General features: G+C 31.8%; 2 protein-coding genes across 2 annotated transcripts; both read right to left on the minus strand.

Annotated features, from left to right (window-relative positions):
• Positions 1-1,099: 1,099 nt before the first annotated feature.
• LOC127244447 (agamous-like MADS-box protein AGL29) lies at positions 1,100-1,766 on the minus strand. The gene is made up of 2 exons (XM_051264999.1): positions 1,346-1,766; positions 1,100-1,302 (listed from the first exon to the last, which is right to left on the minus strand). The coding sequence occupies exons 1-2, from the start codon at positions 1,764-1,766 to the stop codon at positions 1,100-1,102; spliced, it is 624 nt and encodes a 207-aa protein (XP_051120956.1).
• Positions 1,767-11,278: 9,512 nt separating this feature from the next.
• Positions 11,279-11,956, minus strand: LOC127244450 (agamous-like MADS-box protein AGL29). The gene has a single exon (XM_051265008.1). It carries the CDS (start codon positions 11,954-11,956, stop codon positions 11,279-11,281), a length of 678 nt encoding a protein of 225 aa, XP_051120965.1.
• Between the last annotated feature and the right edge of the window lie 6,621 nt (positions 11,957-18,577).

Here is an 18,577-nt window from a genome sequence, read left to right on the forward strand (position 1 = left end):
GCGAAAACATGGATTTCCTCAACAGCCCTACACTTGCATCGTGGACATTGTAACCGTAGGTCAAGATCTCCCCGCCCCTTGAAATTCGATTTCGAGCCGCTAAATGACATCTATGACCATATTTGAGAGTAAATATTAAAATAATTGCAAAAAGACACAAACACATACGATTATTTTCTTTCAAAGAAACATCTGATCGTATATGCAGTTGTTACCGATAAATTAACGAAGCAAATAATTTTTTTTGAATTTTAAAATAATTCTATACTGATTTTCTTATATATAGAAAATTTTAATATTATAGATATTTGTTATCGCCCAAAAATATCAATTTAGAGGCCGAAATATACCCCGACATGTCAAAAACCCTAAATGAAGATGGTGAAGTTCAATCTAACTATTCAGTCCAAAAATATACATACCCATTTAAAATCATTGAAACATGCAATTTGGATCATTGTTCAAATGGTTAAAATTATGCATAGTGAATAGAGGCATGCAAAACAAAAAGGAGGGGGAGAAAGATACAGACCGTTATAGATCTAATACGATTCATCCAGTTTCCGTCCCTGCAATTTATTTTTGCTTTATTTTCTTTTTTCTTTTGAATTTCATTAGATACATTATCGAATCTTTACTTTCATCCAATAATTTATTTTTTCAATTACCAATTTCTGTACATTCGATCTCAATTCCCAACTCTTCCAACCCATTTCCATCGTGTTATCAATAGGCCCATATGGAGTGGGCCATAAAATTTGCGAGAATAATCATAAATTTTACCCAGCCCAGAATATCTTGACCAAAAAATAAAAAGCAAACATAATAACTTTGAAAAAAATATATTGTAAATGGCAATATGAAACAAAATATACAAATAAACACACATTTTTATTATTATTAAACAACACGAAAAACATACACATTTTTATTATTATTAAACAACACGAAAAGCATACACATTTTTATTATTATTAAACAACACGAAAAACATATTATTCTTACAATAAAGGTAAAATAACATTTAATTCATTTTTACTTCTAACAATCATGCATCAAATTATTTCAAACATCAGTCTCACACAATTACCAACCATTTTCATAGTCCCCCACCATTGTCATGGTTGTTGCCACCATTTCCACTCGGCCTGAAGCGTTGATCATATGGCATCATTGAGCTTGACCCTACTCCATGCGGATGATCCATACCAACATTGGGTGCCGCCCGAGTGGTAACGGGCATTCCACTAGTCATATTCTTCACCCAGGATTCCATGTCACTCGCAAAGGTGGTCACAGCTCCTCTCAACCAATTGAGTTGCTCATAACTGAAGCCCCTCCATACCTGATGGTATCATATTCTCCCTAATCTTCAGCAATTGTTCGCCCCGTGCTTTCTCTACAGTTATCTCTGCTTCCAGTCGAGCCAAATGGTTGAGCTCGTATTGCCGAATCCAAGCCAAATCTCGACCCTCTCTCCATTGATCACCTCCACTTATATTCTCTGTGTTAAGGAATTTGCTGGAAACAGAATCGATACTTGGATGTCCGAAGGAATGGGGTTTTTCACCAGGAGAAAACACTACGACGCCAGCCTCTGCACCCGTCAAAGTGGATAGCTCGCTTGCTTTCTTAAAAACTCCAGACTTGCGCTTTGAGAAAGTGACTAGAAGGTTGCTGTCCTTCTCTATCTTTTGCATAGGGATCTTGCGATGGCCAAGCTTTCGACTGGATGAAGATTCAGCTTGATCTCGAGGAGTGCTCATAGTGTCGAAAATGAACAAGAAGACAGGCTTGTAATTGCTTAGACAATAAGAAAACAAAAAAAAAAGGAAATATTATTTCTACTTGTTCATTACTAAAGTTGTGTGTATAATTTCATGTATGGATGTCCTAATATTTATACTAGTTTAAACTTTCATGATTACTTTATTATTTTATTTTCCAGGAAAAGTGTATTGATATCTTAATTTCACTTTTTATTTATGCAAAATTTTGTTCCTTGATTAGTTTTTATTCTAGGAAAAGTGAATTGATGTCCTAATTCCACTTTTTATTTATGCAAAATTTTTTCTTGATATTTTTATTTATTTATTTATTTTTGTAGGGAAATTGAATTTATGTCCTATTTCCACTTTTTATTTATGCAAAATTTGTCATGTAAATAACCAAATCTTATTAGATATCGTTAATAAATTTTGGATACATTCTATTTTCCAATTATTTGACATAAGATCTCATGGAGTTAGTAATAAGTGATAAGGTTGTGATAGTGTGGGGTTCCTGGTTTCATTTTTTAGAAGATTAAATCTACCATTCATTTCCCTTAGAAAAGTAATAACTAACAACTTGTTTAATTTTCATAAATCAAACAAAAACTAAAACAAAATTTAATCATCAATGTCTTGTCCTTGTTGTAGTTATTGCGTTCTCCTTCTTGTTGTTGTTATTAGTAGAAGAAGTAATAGTAGTAGAATATATATTTATATGTATATAGTTGCATGTGTATCTGTGATTTTGCAAAATTTGATGTGAGAATTAGCTAGTGCTAGATATATATATGGTGTTGAAATCGATACTAAAATATTTACAGTATGCAAAAACAATAAAAGGTACAACATCTATATATATATTTCAAATATCAGTCCGAACAACTTTTTAACCTTGAAAGATTTAAAATATGTTATACAGAACTTAAAAATCACTGGTAAATAAAAATGACTTTTAAAAAAATTATAATTTATAAAAACTTAACGTAAAATAAGAGTTTACAAGTCCCGCAAAAGAAAATTTTTCAATATTTGTTTGGGGGTTTGGATTTTGAGTTGGGATTTGAATAGTAAAAAATTTGAATTAAATAGTTGTATGATGTGATATAAATAGGTATTGATGTGATGTTTTGAATTTAAAATTGATTTTTAGTATAATATAAAAAATAAAAATAAGTGTTTGATTTGATGTTTTTGGGGGAAAGAAATTGGGTGAATAGGTAAAATTTCTACAAATCCTCCAAACAACACACAGATCTATGCTTGAAACAATCTTTAAATTTATAAATAATTTACTTCTTGAACGTGTAAGTATATAAAATGGGTTATATAAAAGTATTATTGCTTCACCGAAACTAAGAAACGATGAAATTAAGAAATCAATATAAAAAAAAGTGTGGAGTTTCATAAAATGGTGTAGTCTATTATAAAGTAGTCGTTCCAAGTAACTATAAAATGATATTTATATCGAAAGAAAATTTCTTAAACACTAAATAGCGTATCCGTTTTTATTATACTCTAATTCATCCCTTGTCATTTCATGTTTGTAGCAATAAATTTTATTTTACATAATCTCGAAAAAAAAATCATGACAAATATGTTAAAAATATTAAAAATAAACATACAAAAATGAAAAATATGATATGATTCATATACATATGCATGTATATGAAATATAGATCACTTTTAATATCATAAGTGTAAATTTTCAATTAAACAAATAATCAAATAAAAATATAATTAAAGAAAATAATATTGATATGATATCGTTTGTATTTTTTTTATATTGTTTATTATTCAATTCAATATTTGTGTTTATAAAAATGCTACATTTCATACTAATTTTCATTTAGTACAACATTGATGGGATAAACACACAATGCAGAGAAAATCTGAATTATCCATCTTTTGAAAACATAAGAGGAACATATTAAACTAAGATTTTGAACATGTGTTAATATAGGTGAAAGAGGAAGAAATGAGAGAAGGGTGAATTATCCCACATGGGAAACACATAATTATCACAATTCCATATATTGTTTTGCACCACATCAAGAATAAATAAGAAATTGGGTTTGGATTGGGCATGGCTTGGTTTTAGCCAAGCCCAAATTGCTTAAAGTTCAATTGTTTTAATTTTTGTGTTTACTTGATTAATTTATTTGATTTGAAAAATTTAAATAATCAGATTAAACATTACGGTTGCAACTGTCTTGCAACGTGCAAAAGTGGGTACAATGTTGACTTCTTCCCTTTTACAAAAAATTAAATAAAAATAATCTTCAAAACCTTGGAAAATATGTAATATATATGTTTCCTCTCCTTCATTTTGAAAACCACACGAAAACAATTTTTCTCTTCTAAGAAACGCTCCCAAATTTTTTGCAAAATCTGTCATTCCAAAAGTTTCTTAATTCGGTTTGCAGAATATGTTATTCCGTAAATTATTCGTTCTATCCTGAGATACGATCAGTGGAGGGTCGAAATTCCTTCAAGGAAATCGCATCCCACGTGAGGCTCGGATTTATCTGAATATAATATTCGAAATCATTATCAGATTTTGTGATTTGACTTTTTCGCCACATCTCGGATTCGTTATTAATATTCCAACAATCTTGAAGCGAATTTCCATTGGTGGAATCTGAGATGGCTGACGAAATTTCCCATATTCACAATCAAATCGCTGCCGCCCAGATCGTACCTAAAGATGAAGCGATGATCTATGCGATGAACGATCCTGACAGAAATCTTAACGATCTGAATGATGACATTCAGAATGGTGCTGACGGAGACGAGAATGAGGAGGTGAATTCCAGTGAGTCTCACACTCCCGCTTCTATTGTTTCGTTATCTCAACCACCCCCCACAACTGGTGAAGCCACTGAAATTGCTGCTGCCAGGCGTGAAGCGCGCGAGGAGGCCAGGTGGGTTGCTGCGGAAAGGATGCGAAGGCAGCATATGAACAAGTCTTCAAGGCCACGATGGAGGGGGCGTAGCCTGCTGCTGCGACCTCCAACCAGCCTGTTGCTGGACTGCAGAAACGGCATCCTGTTGATGCCTGACTGAAAGAACCTACTGCTGTTATGCCTCGTCCGCAGCATATGGCTGTAGGACTTGCGCAGGGTCTCATTGCGTATACCGACAACAAATAGACGATTTGGAGGGTATAGAGCCTGTTACTTTTACTGACCACGCAATGCAGCTTGTTGCTGCAAATTTTAGGCAGCCTGTTGCTGCGGCAGCTGATAAGCCAGAAAAATTCAACGGGCAGAATTTTAAAACATGGAAGCAGAAGATGTTTTATCTGACCACACTGAATCTGGTTGATAGGCTGATGAAGGATGCACCTGTTGTGCCTGAAGGATCCTCGGAAGAACAGAAAGCATGAATTCTAAAAATCTGGAATTGTTCAGACTTTATGTGCAAAAAATTATGTACTGAATGGCCTGAGCGACTTCCTTTACGGTGTCTACCAGCGTGCGTTAACGGCTAAGTAGCTGTGGGAGACGTTGGAGAAAAAGTACATAACCGAGGATGTTGGTGCCAAGAAAGTTATCATCGGTCAGTTTCTGGATTTCAAAATGGTCGATGGAAAAAGAGTTACGAAACAACTTGATGCGTTTCAGTTGATTTTCCATGAGATCCAGGTTGAGGGGATGAAGCTTAGTGAAGCTTTCCAAGTGGCGATGATAATTGAAAATTACCAGATAGCTGGGGTGATTTCAAAATTTACTTGAAACACAAAAGAAAGAAAATGGATATGGCGAGACTGATTAATCGTCTCCAAACTGAAGAGGAGTATTGATCGAACCTGGCAAGAATGGGACATCTGATACTCGGCAACAAGGCCAATGTAGTCGAACAAAAAGGCCAAGGCTCTCGTTTCAAGACAACCTCGAGGAACAATAAGCAGCCAGGAAATAACTGAAAGCTAACGGACAAGGGAAAAGAGAAGCTGAAACCCTAAACCATCTGACGGCGTTGAAAAGGCAAAGAGTACCTTTAAAGGCATCTATTTTAATTGCGGAAAGGTTAGACACCGTTCGATAGACTGCAAGACACCAAAAGAAAAAGAAAGAGACGAATCAGGCACACGTCATTACTAAAGATGAAGAGCCACTTGACCTGCCATGTGTTGTCTCTGAGGAAAATCTAGTGGGATCAAAAAAGAAACAATGGTGGTTCGATACGAGAGCAACTCGCCATATATGCATGGACAAGAATCAGTTCTCCTTATTCGAGCGTGTCGAATGAGAAACAATGTACATGGGGAATGCTGCTTGTGTGGAAGTCAAGGGAAGAGAAAAGGTGCTTCTGAAGATGATGTTTGGAAGAGTTGTGACACTGACTAGTATCCTTTACGTACCAGCGATGACGAAGAACCTGGTCTCGGGGACACTCCTGATGAAACACGGCTTTGATATTAATATGAATGGTGATAATTTTGTTTTGCGTAAATCAGGAGTGTATGTGGCTAAAGAATATGTAGATGATGAACTTTTGAAATGCTGTATTATGACAGTTATTGAAAATAATAATAATAAGTCTATTGTTTATATTGTTGAGTCCTCTACTTTATGGCATAGTCAATTGGGTCATGCTAATTATGATTCAATTCGTCTATTAATTAACCTGAACCACATTCCAAAATTCGAATTAAATAAACATAAATGTGAAATTTGTGTTGAAGCAAAACAAACTCGATCATCTTTCCAAACTATTCATCGTGAAACTAGACCACTCAAATTGATTCACATTGATGTATGCGATCTGAAAATTGTACAAACGCGTGGTGGTAATAAATACTTTATCACATTTATTGACGATTGTACTAAATACTGTTATGTTTACTTGCTTAAGAGCAAAGACGAGGCATTAAGTAAATTCGTTTTGTACAAAAATGAAGTGGAAAACCAACTTAACAAATGAAATAAACAAATTCGAAGTGACAAAGGTGGAGAATATGAAACTCCGATCGGTGATTTTTGTGCACAAAATGAAATAATTCACAAAGTAAGTCCACCTTACACACCTCAATCAAACGGCGTTGCTGAATGCAAAAATCGCACATTAAAATAAATGATGAATGCGATGTTGTTAAGTTGTGACTACCCCAAAACATGTGGTAGAGGCAATTTTAAGCAGTAATTATCTGCTTAACTTAATACCTCGGAAAAGGATGGAGAAGACCCCTTATGAGGTTTGGAAAGGTCGAAAACCATCTTGCAAACACCTTCAAGTGTGGGGATGTCTAACTAAGGTAGTGGTGCCACCTCCCAAACGTGTGAGAATCGATCACAAGATAGTGGATTGCATTTTCATAGGATATGCACATAACAGTACTGCCTATCGATTATTGGTATTCGATTCAAAAATTTTAGATATCCCAAAGAATACGATAATAGAATCAAAGAATTTATTATTCTTTGAAAATATGTTCCCTGCAAAGACATGCACTAAACCTAGTTTGGTCAACCAAGAACAGAAAACTGTGGACCAAGACCAAGATCGAATGGAAATATTTGAATATGAATCTGAACCAGGTCAGGAACCTGAGCTCAAAAGAAACAAACAAACACGAATTGAAAAGTCGTTTGGAAATAAATATTTTACTTATCTCCTTGAAAACGAGCCTAAAACATATGTTGAGGCTATGAGGTCTACTGAAGCGCCTATCTCTGGAAAGAATCTGTAAAAAGTGAAATTGATTCTATTCTTCAGAATCACACTTTGGAACTTATGGATCTCCCTTCTGAATCAAAATCCTTTGGATCAAAGTGGATATTCAAGAGAAAATTAAAAGCAGATGGTACAATAGACAAATACAAGGCTAGACTTCTAATCAAAGACTACAACGAGAAGGCCTAGATTACTTTGACACATATTCTCCTATCAGGAGAATAACATCCATTGGGAATCTTAAGGTGCATTAAATGGATGTAAAAATGGCCTTCTTAAATAGAGATCTTGATGAAGAGATTTACATGAAACAACCGGAAGGTCTTTCAGTTTCAGGAAAGGAAAAGAATGTCTGTAGACTTGTGAAATCATTGTATGGACTTAAACAAGCTCCAAAGAAATGACATGAGAATTTTGATCATACAATGATGGATAGTTGTTTCAGAATCAATGAATGTGACAAATGTATATACGTAAAGACCACTGAGTCAGGTTATGTGATAATATGCTTTTATGTAGGTGATATACTTATTGTTGGTAGCAACGAATACATCGTTAAGTCTACCAAAGACATGCTAAATTCTAGATTTGACATGAAAGACACAAGTCTCGCTTATGTGATCTTAGGAATTAAGATCAACAGAACCGAAAATGGTCTAATTTTTAGTCAAACTCATTATGTAGACAAAATCCTTGAAAAATTCAGTAAGGATGTTACAGGACTAGTGAGAATTCCGCTGGACCCAAGTATCCATTTATCCAAGAATCGTGGAGAGGGTGTATCCCAAATTGAATACGCACGGATAATTGGAAGCTTAATGTTCCTGATGAGCTGCACTAGACCCGATATAGCTTATGCTAAAAGCAAGTTGAGTACGTATACAAGTAATCCTAGTTGCGAGCATTGTAAAGCCATAGTTCATGTACTTAGGTACTTACGATATACTCGAGATTACGGGTTGCATTACAACAGACGTTCAGCTGTAGTAGAAGGCTACTCAGATAGAAACTGGATATTTGATACTCTCAATTCGAGATCAGCTAGTGGATATGTGTTTACACTAGCTGGTGCAACAATCTCTTGGAAATTCTCAAAAAAAAAAAAAAAAACAGTTATTGCCAAATCCACAATGGAATCTGAGTTCATTGCATTGGATAAAGTTGGAGAAGAGGCGGAATGGATTCACCACTTTCTTAAGGACATTCCAGAGTGGGACAAACCTCTCTCTGACATAACCCTTTACTGGGATAGTAAATCAGCTATTGGCAGAGCAGATAGTACAATGTACAATGGAAAGAGTCAACACATTCGCCGTCGATATAATTCCATAAGACAACTAATCACAACTAAGGTCATTTCAATAGACCATGTTGCATCAAAATATAACCTAGCGGATCCACTAACCAAAGGGTTAAACCTTGATGTAGTTTATAAACTGACAAGAGGAATGGGGGTTAAGCCGAGAATATTGCAAAAAATATCCCACACTTATACCCTATTATCACTTTTGTCCTGTATTTATCTCCCTAGCAAAATATATCCCACATGTTTACAAAAGTCACTATTTATGTCCTTTGCCCGCGCGTGAAATTCACACAACGCGCCCTTACGCACAATCACGCGCGGCCAAATGATAGAAATAGCGACTTTTGCAAACATGTGGGATATATTTTGCCAGCGAGATAAATACAGGACAAAAGTGATAATGGGGTATCGTGTGGGATATTTTTTGGAATATTCCCGGGGTTAAGCCTGTTGAGATATAAGTTTTATAAAGGAAAATCCAACATAAAAAGATTGGAGATCCCAAGAACTAAGTTCAATTGGACAACCTACCTATAAGACTTATTTGTGTCACTATAGGGGCTTTTAGCCTTGACCCATTCATGTCAACGAACGGTGACTGAACAAGGAGGATAGCAAAGAATTGCTTTAATGATCACTAAGTAAATGTCGTATTATTCAGAAACTTAGAAAGATCACCTATGTGATAGAGAAGTGAGGCCGCTACAAAGAAGAACTGTTCAGGCACAACTTTAGAAACTCTTGTAGAACCAGGACGGGTTCCATGGCCAAAACGGACCAAACAATGAGAACCGAATTGGTCATATGAATTTTGTGTCAGTATGTAGCCTAATATTTTTGCTACTTTAACTTCTTTTTTCTTTTTTCCAAAACTTCTTCTTTATTTTTTATAAAATAATTTATTTCATATATTTATATTTTAGTTTTATAATTTATGGTTTTGTTCAACCAATATTTTTTTTTTGGGTGGCTTAAATACAATATATATGATCAAAAGCTCCATAATTTCTCCGTGGTTTCGAAATTCAGTGTAAATTTTTTCTAAATTTTAAAAATTGTATGGCGCCCTTTTATACTTTTAAAAATGTTGCATTAAATCCCCCGTCATGAAAAAAAATATAAATAGGAAATCGTTTTCTAATCACACGAAAAATATATAAAAGGGTTTTATACAACGTTTTTGTAAGTGTAAGGGGACACTATGCAATCAGGACCGATCCTGACTTTCGAAGGGCCCGGGGCAAAATAAAGTCAGGGGCCCTTAAATATATATATATATATAATATTTTTTTATCTATAATAAATTATATATAATAAAAAAATATCAATAATATTAATAAAGCAAAATTGTCCATAATTCACATGTAGTTTCAAAATTTATCATAAATTTTTCATATACTTGAAAAATTGTGTGACACCCTTTATACTTTAACAAACGTTATATGAAACTCCACCATGTAAAAAATATAAATGAAAAATCTTTTCATCACCAAAAAAAATATAAAAAGGGATTTTTATGCAACGTTTTTTAAAAATATAAAGGGACCTAATACAATTTTTTAAGTATATATAGGATTTTCGTTGAGTTTTGAAATCACAAAGGGATTTATGACAATTTTTTCTAATAATAATAATAATTTTGTCTAATACTTTTTTTTTTTCAATACAAAAAAAAAATATTAAAAAAAATAAAAGACCCCTAATTATATATAAATGATATATTTCATTATTTTTTACCTATAGAAAAATATAAATAATTAAATAAAATAACTTTGTTTGGTATTTTTAGATAAAATATCAATAATAGTATATAAACATTTTTAAATTTCGAAGCTACATGGGTTTGAACCCAAAACTCAAAAGTAGTATATGTAGCACTTAACATCAAGCTAAATCTATTTATTAAAAAATTAAAACTAAATAATTTGTATATATCTATATATATATATATTATATATGACATAAATAATAATGGACTCCTATTTAAATTGGGCCCTGGGTGGACGCCCTCTCACCCGGGCCAAGGCCGGCCTTGTATGCAATTTTTAAATTACAGGTGGGATTTACGCTGAGTTTCAAAACTATAAGGAAGTTATCTGCAATTTTTTCTTATAAAAAATATATTGTGTGTTCACTTTGTTATTTTGGATGAATATATTTTTTATGTTAGATATTGGAAATCGTATCATAATAATATTTTACTTGAATTTGTGTTGAATATAATAAATTTATTATATATTGTGTTAATATAATATATTGTATTTGTTTAAGATATTTATGGAAAATCGTGCCCACCCAAAAATAAGTTGGATGAACAAACCTATTTACATACTTACTAAATATAATATATTATAAATTGCAATAAAAAAATAAAATATACAAATAAACACAAAGACTTTTATTATAATTAAACAATATGAGAAATATAGTATTCGATACAATTAAAGTAAAATAACATTTAATTTATTATTACTTCTAACAATCTTGCATCACAGTATTCGAACATTAGTCTTACACAATATAATTACCAACCACCTTCATAGTTCCCGCCATTGCCGTTATTGTTTCTACCACTTCCACTTGGGCTCGAGCTTTGATCATATGGCGTCATGGAGGTTGACCCCACTCCAGATGGATGATACATGCCAACATTGGGTACTGGCCGAGTGCCAACGGGCATTCCACTAGTCATATTCTTCACCCAGGATTTCACACCACTCCCAAAGGTGGTCACAGCTCCTCTCAACCAATTGAGTTGCTCGTAACTGAGCCCCTCCATACCTAATGGTATCATATTCTCCCTCATCTTCGCTTGTTGCTCACCCCGTGCTTTCTCTGCAGCTATCTCTACTTCCAGTCGAGCCAAATGGTTGAGCTCATATTGTCGGATCCAAGCCATGTCTTGACCCTCTCTCCACTGATCACCTCCGCTTATATTCTCTGGGGCAAGGAACTTGTTGGAAATAGAATTGATACTTGGATTTCCGAAGGAATGAGCTTTGCCACCAGGCGAAAACACTACGATGCCAGCCTCTGCACCCGTCAAAGTGCCTAACTCGCTTGCTTTCTTAAAAACTCCAGACTTGCGCTTCGAGAAAGTGACTATAAGGTTGCTCTCATTCTCTATCTTTTGCATAGGGATTTTGCGGCGGCCAAGCTTTCGACGGGATGAAGATTCAGCTTGATCTCGAGGAGTGCTCATAGTGCCGAAAATGAACAAGAAGGTAGGTTTCTAAGAGCTTAGAAAATAAGTTAGAAAACAAAAGAAATAGTTTAGCAAAATTGTGTGTATATTTACATCTATGGATATCCTAATATTTATACTAGTTTAAACTTTTTTGATTATTTTTTTTTCAAGGAAAAGAGTAATGATGTAATAATTCCACTTTTTATTTATGTGAAATTTGTTTCTTGATTACTTTTCTTTCTAGGAAAAGTGAATTGATGTCCTAATTCCACTTTTTATTTATGTGAAATTTGTTTCTTAATTACTTTTCTTTCTAGGAAAAGCGAATTGATGTCCTAATTCCACTTTTTATTTATGCAAAATTTGTTTCTTGATTACTATGTTTTTTTTTGTAGGAAAAGTGAATTGATGTCCTAATTCCACTTTTTATTTACGTAAGATTTGTTATGTAAATAACCAATCTTATTAGATATAGTTAATAAATTTTGGATACTACTCTTTTCCTAATATTTGACATAATATCTCATGGATTTAGTAATAAGTGATATCTGGTGTGATAGTGGTAGGGTTTTTTTTTTTCTTAGATTTTTTTAAAAAAAACTAAATCTACCATTCATTTCGCTTCAAACTATATTAACTAAAATTTAATGGTCCATGTGTTGTTGTTGTTGTGCTGTCCTTGTTGTTGCTATTAGTAGTAGAATATATATATATATATATACATATATAGTTCCATGTGTATCTACTTTGTTGGGATTTCACAAATTTTTATATGAAAAGCTGGTGCTAGATATGGTGTTGAAATCGATACTCATATATATATATATATATTATATATAGAATAAATCAACAATAAGTAAAATAAATATCAGCCGGAATAACTTTTTAACCTGGAAGAATTTTAAATGAATTATAAAAGATTTAAAATCACTGGTAAATAAAAAGTACTTTTAAGAAAGTTATAAATAAGAAAAACATAAAGTTAAATAAGAGTCTAGAAGTCTGGCAAAAGAAAAATTGTTCAACATAACACTTACTCTATGCTTGAAACAATCTTAAAAATTTGTAAATATTTTACTCCTTGAAGGTGTAAGTACACAAGATGGATTGCATAAAAGTATTATTGCTTAATTGAAGCTACAAGCTATGAAATTAAAAAATCAATATCAAAAGTTTGGAATATAATAAAACGGGGTAGTCTATTCTGAAGCAGCGTTGCTAAGTAACCGTAAAATGATATTTATATCGGATAAATTTTCTTAAACGCTAAATAGCATATCCGTTTTTATTAAACTTTGATTCTTCCTTTAACATTTCATGTATATATCACTAAATTTTATTTAGCATAATTACCAAATATAATCATGACATATATATTAAAAAATTGAAAACAAGCGTGCAAAAATGGAAAATATCAAATGAATTGTAAATTTTCAAATAATTTTCAATTATATAATAAACCAATAAAAATATAATAATATAATTAATAAAAAATAATATTGGTAAAATATCGCTTGTATATTTTTCCTAGTGTTTATTATTTGATTGACTATTTGTGTTTATAAAAATACTACATTTTATACTAATTTTCATTTAGCACAATTGATGAGATAAACAAACTATGTAGAGAACATATGAATTATCCATCTGTTGTGTCAGAGGAAATTATTGCATGAGACCAACACCACAACAAGAACAAATTCAACCAATTGATAGAGAACATGAAAAAAACAAATTGGGTTAAAAATCACCACAATATGGGATCAAAGCCCACCACATCGATATTATAAAAAATATGAGAAAAATTGTGAAAAATATCCTCTATATATTCACTATCACTTTTATCATATGTTTATCTTACTAGCAAAATATATCATACATATTCCCAAAAATCACATTTTTTGTACCCGAGCTGGGTATGATCTTCACATCCTACGAAATTTCACTTGGGTCATATCCAGTTTCTTAAGGCCACGTCGCAGACTCTGGTTACAAAAAATACAAATTTTTGAAATAACTAAAATATATTTTGTCAGTTAAATAAATAAACATAATTATATAAATTCTGTAATAAACAAACACCGTTATATGATTTTATGAATTTTTTAATAAAGTTCTTAAATTTATTTTTTATTTTTTATTTATAAAGTATTTTCTATGCTATAAAAAATGATAATATATTTTTATGTATTTTAAAATTATTATATGATAATTAAATAAAATTTTATACTCTAAACGTGTGTAATCTTATGTTTTTATTTTCAAGAGTGCATGATCTTCGCAATTTTCATATTTTTATGCTCGCTTATCAATATTGTCCTAATTTTTTATTATTTATTAAAATAAAATATATAAAATAAATATAATAAAAATATTACAAAACTTATTAAAATTACTAAATTTTTTTAATGTAACTTAAAATTTTAAATATTAAAATTATACATTTTCATATACATGTCAGATTTAGTAAATTATATATTTTTTTACAAGGTATGCAATTTAATTTTAATGGGTAAATAAGATAACTTTTTAACTATTAATAAAAAATATATATATACATAATCATATCTATAAACACTCGGACGAAATAACATATAAGATAAAAAATATAGTAGTATACATAAACATAAACTAAAAAATTATAAACATAAATCAATTGGTAAAAGTCTTAAATTTAAACTTATTAAATAAATTTGAAGTAGATAGTTAAACATGCTAGAAAAAAATATAAAAAAAGAAGAAAGTAAGAAATTTTAAAAAGTGCAAAAAAATAAAAGAAAAAACAGAAGGTGGATAGAAATTGCAAAATGTGAAACTCTCACCCATAATATGCCATGTAGACTTAGATGGTGAAAACAGGGTGATTGGCTTGCACACACCAATTATGCGTGTTCGAGGTACAAACTGCAAAATTTTGAAATGTATTGTTGGAAAAATTTTATATCGTGACAGTATCAAATAATTATCGAAATATAAAATTCGATATCAAAATAATTTATCGGAATTAATTCAATAATCAATAATAATTTATCAAAATAAATTCGATAATCAATTTATCAAAATAATTTTGATAATCACAACAATTTTATCGAAATAAATTCGATAATCATTTTATCAAAATAATTTTGATAAGCACAATAATTTTATCGAAATAATCGATAATCATGTCGAGTCGAGGTAGAACATCTTTCCGTAAAAACGAATACGCCCTGGTAGTGCTTCCGGTTCGTGGCGTAATATTCTCAAAGATAAAACGACGTTCGTCTTCGAATTAAGTGGCACCCCAATATTTCGGAGCTCTAGCGAACTAAAATGAAGGGACTTGAGTTATGTCGGAGGCTTAATATAAGTGCAAGGGACCGAAATATTGACCGAAAACTCGCTGGAAATATTGCCGGAAACTTAGAAAGGAAGAGAGGGATAGAAGAGAGTTCTCTCTAGGTTGGTGTATTATGAAGTGGCGGAGAGGGCCTTTTATAGGCACTCCACCCCTTGGAGTTTAAATGCCGAGCCGAAACCGTGGGCCATAATTTCGGTAACGTCCGACAATAAACACCATACTTACTTCCGGTCATAAACATCAACTTAATTCCAGTCATAAACATCAAATTTAATTCCGGTCATAAATATATTATTTGAATTTTACATGACAAATAATTATTTATCATATATGCATGTAATTATCTGGTCCGGACAGGTAGCACGCGCGCCTGTGGTTTACCTGCATTTATATGCCTAACCACACTATTAATAACCATCATACAATCCACATGCATTTTAACTCACCGAATAATCGGTTCTGGAAATTATGAATTTAATCTAAAATTAAATTCCATCGACTATATAATTAACCGATTTTCCAACAGGTATATGGTATATTTTGCCAACGAAATAAATAGAAAACATAAGTGATAATTGGGTAATATAAAAGATATATTTTGCAATTTCCATAAATATAAGGTAGAAAATGTTCAAGAAATAATCATCCTATGTCATAAACAAAAGGATATAGCATAGCCTTTTTATTTTTTATTTTTATTTTTAAGATATAACATATCCTTGTCAAGGAAGAAATGAAAGTGAAAAACTAGCTACAACACCGAATTGTCTGAGCCAAACACGATGTCCACAATTCTGATTTTATCCCATGATATCCAAAACAATATATCCTAAATTTATGAAAATTCAAGGTCAGCTGCTTTTGGATTTTAATGTTTTTTTTTTCTCGTGTGTGTATAACATAGGCCCCTCAATTTTTATTGGCTTAAGATGCAAGGATGAAAGCAATGAAAATTTTGGAGAATATATTCTTAATGTACTAAGTTTTCGCAATTTTCGAAGTGCCACTCAACGTCGTAACTAATTTGAATGTAATACAATATAAGGTGGACATTCACATTGTAACCAAATATCAGTTTTGGACATGAAGGTATTTCATGCAAACTTTAAATTAACACAGGGGTGTTATATAATTTACCTTAACTATTTTTAGCAACCACATTTTACCACCACATTGGAAATTAAATGCATGCGAATTATCATCCTAGTAGTTTTTACCAACTACATTCCCCCTACAGGTTAAATGATTTGAAACCACTTATACGAACATTGGAAAATAAAATATTAAACTGTTCACATATTATTATCCTAGTTGTTTCAGTTTTATTCTGCAAAAAACTATGAAAAAATAAAATTAATGCATACAAATTATCATTCTAGCTGTTTTTATCAATCACACTTTTCCACTTATAGACTCTATTATGTAAAATCTCTTATCAACACACTCGAAAATATAATGATAAACCACTAGCTCATACTTTATTACCATAGTTGTTTTTGTTTTTATCTTGCACACAAAGAAATGAAATGCTTATAAACTATTATCCTAATTGTTGTTGTTTTTTTTTTTTTTGTAATCAACCACACTTTTCTGCTAAACCATTCATTCATAGATTGTTATGCTAGTTGTTTTTGTTTTTATCCAGCACAGAAAAAAAATGAAATGCATACCAATTACGTGAAATCACTTACAAGTTCACTAGAAAATAAAATGTAAACCATCCACCCACATATTTCATCCTTATTGTTTATGTTTTTATCAACACACAGAAAAATATAATACGTATAGTCATAGCTGTTTTTACCAACCACTTACAAGTTATATCATATAAAACCACTTATAACACACTGGAAAATTAATTTGGAAACTTCCCACCCACAAACTTGATTCTAATTTTTTCGACCTATTTTTACTTGGTACATAAAAATATAAAACACATATCCAGCTGTATTTTACCAAACTATTTCTATTTGAGGACCATAACACTCATTACGGTGTTCTAAATCCAATCATCACCATTTACAAAAATTTGTTAGGAAACTACTATAGAGATTTGAGATTAATCCGGCTGTCGAATGTTTGTAGATTACCTTTTGTGCAGGAATGATGTTAAGGCACGGCAACCACCAATTTTTTCCTCACTTCTTTTTGTACACCTCCTTTAGTTATTAGGTTAGACACTTCAAAAGTATGTCGTTCAAAGATATTATGAAAATCTTCTTGGTACTTAGTAACATTGAAGAAAATAAATTAACAATTGAGTAGGGAGTTTCGTTATTCTTGCGATCGATCTACAATGATGGCTATGTACATAAACTCTCTAATCTCGACTGATGGTGTAGGGAGATTCACCATCCTTCCATTCAATGTACAAATATCAATCTTTTCCCTTGGAAAAGGTTTTGTCAACATGTATGCATCATTATTATATATTCTCATGAACCTTTTCATCTTCAAGGAATTTATAATTGATAACATCTTTTATTCAATGATAACCCAAATGGATAGCACTTTGATTGTTACAAAGTATTGTGTATCTCTTTTGGTTGAAGTCAAGTTTCTCCCTAAATTTCTTCATCCACAATAACTATTTACAAGCTTCAGTTGTTTTGATATACTCTACTACTATTATAGAGATTGCACCATATTCTTGTCCTAGATAAACATCACTTGGAAAAGATTATACGGTGTCCTAAGGTAGATTATGGAAATAACCATGGATTGGAAGTAGGCAAAACATTATTACTATTTCTAAGATCCTACTATCAATTTAGAGGACTTATTACTATGAAAAAATATATTGCAAAAACTATCTCGTAAATATGCCTAATTAACATTCTTATACTTTAATTATCACCCTACCAAAATATATACTACAAGTGTCACAATTTTTCTATTTCAGGACATTGACTACGCGTGAGTTTCACAGCCTGCCAAATCCATGCTCTACTGCCATTGAATGATACATGACACAATGTTAGATAATATATGTATAGAATATTTTTATCAAAATTGTGGCATGTAATAATATTTTTAGTAAAATTGTTACGTGTACATGATATATTTTGGTACGGTGTCAATGAAATGCAAGTCATTACTATTGTAATAGAAATTAACGAGCGGTCAATTTACTGAAATAACAAAGTTTTGACATGTGCAAGATATATTGTTTGGGATCAGATGGCTTGGTGTAAAGATTAGAGAATTGAGATAATTTCACCATGTTTTGGTGATGAGTATATTGTCTAAATATAGGATTACAATACAATAGGATCCGCAATTTGTGCAGATAAATA

This window comes from Andrographis paniculata, unplaced genomic scaffold, assembly GCF_009805555.1.
Source record: "Andrographis paniculata isolate CXL003 unplaced genomic scaffold, ASM980555v1 Contig9END, whole genome shotgun sequence".
Lineage (NCBI taxonomy): Eukaryota > Viridiplantae > Streptophyta > Magnoliopsida > Lamiales > Acanthaceae > Andrographis > Andrographis paniculata.

What these genes read in the sequence shown, in the direction of transcription:
- LOC127244447 (XM_051264999.1), bottom strand. Translation starts at nt 1,766, where the DNA reads ATGAGCACTCCTCGAGATCAAGCTGAATCTTCATCCAGTCGAAAGCTT. An exon ending in GGAGAATATGATACCATCAG is followed by an intron (nt 1,303 to 1,345) that starts GTATGGAGGGGC and finishes ATTGGTTGAGAG; the next exon opens with GAGCTGTGACCACCTTTGCG.
- LOC127244450 (XM_051265008.1), bottom strand. Translation starts at nt 11,956, where the DNA reads ATGAGCACTCCTCGAGATCAAGCTGAATCTTCATCCCGTCGAAAGCTT.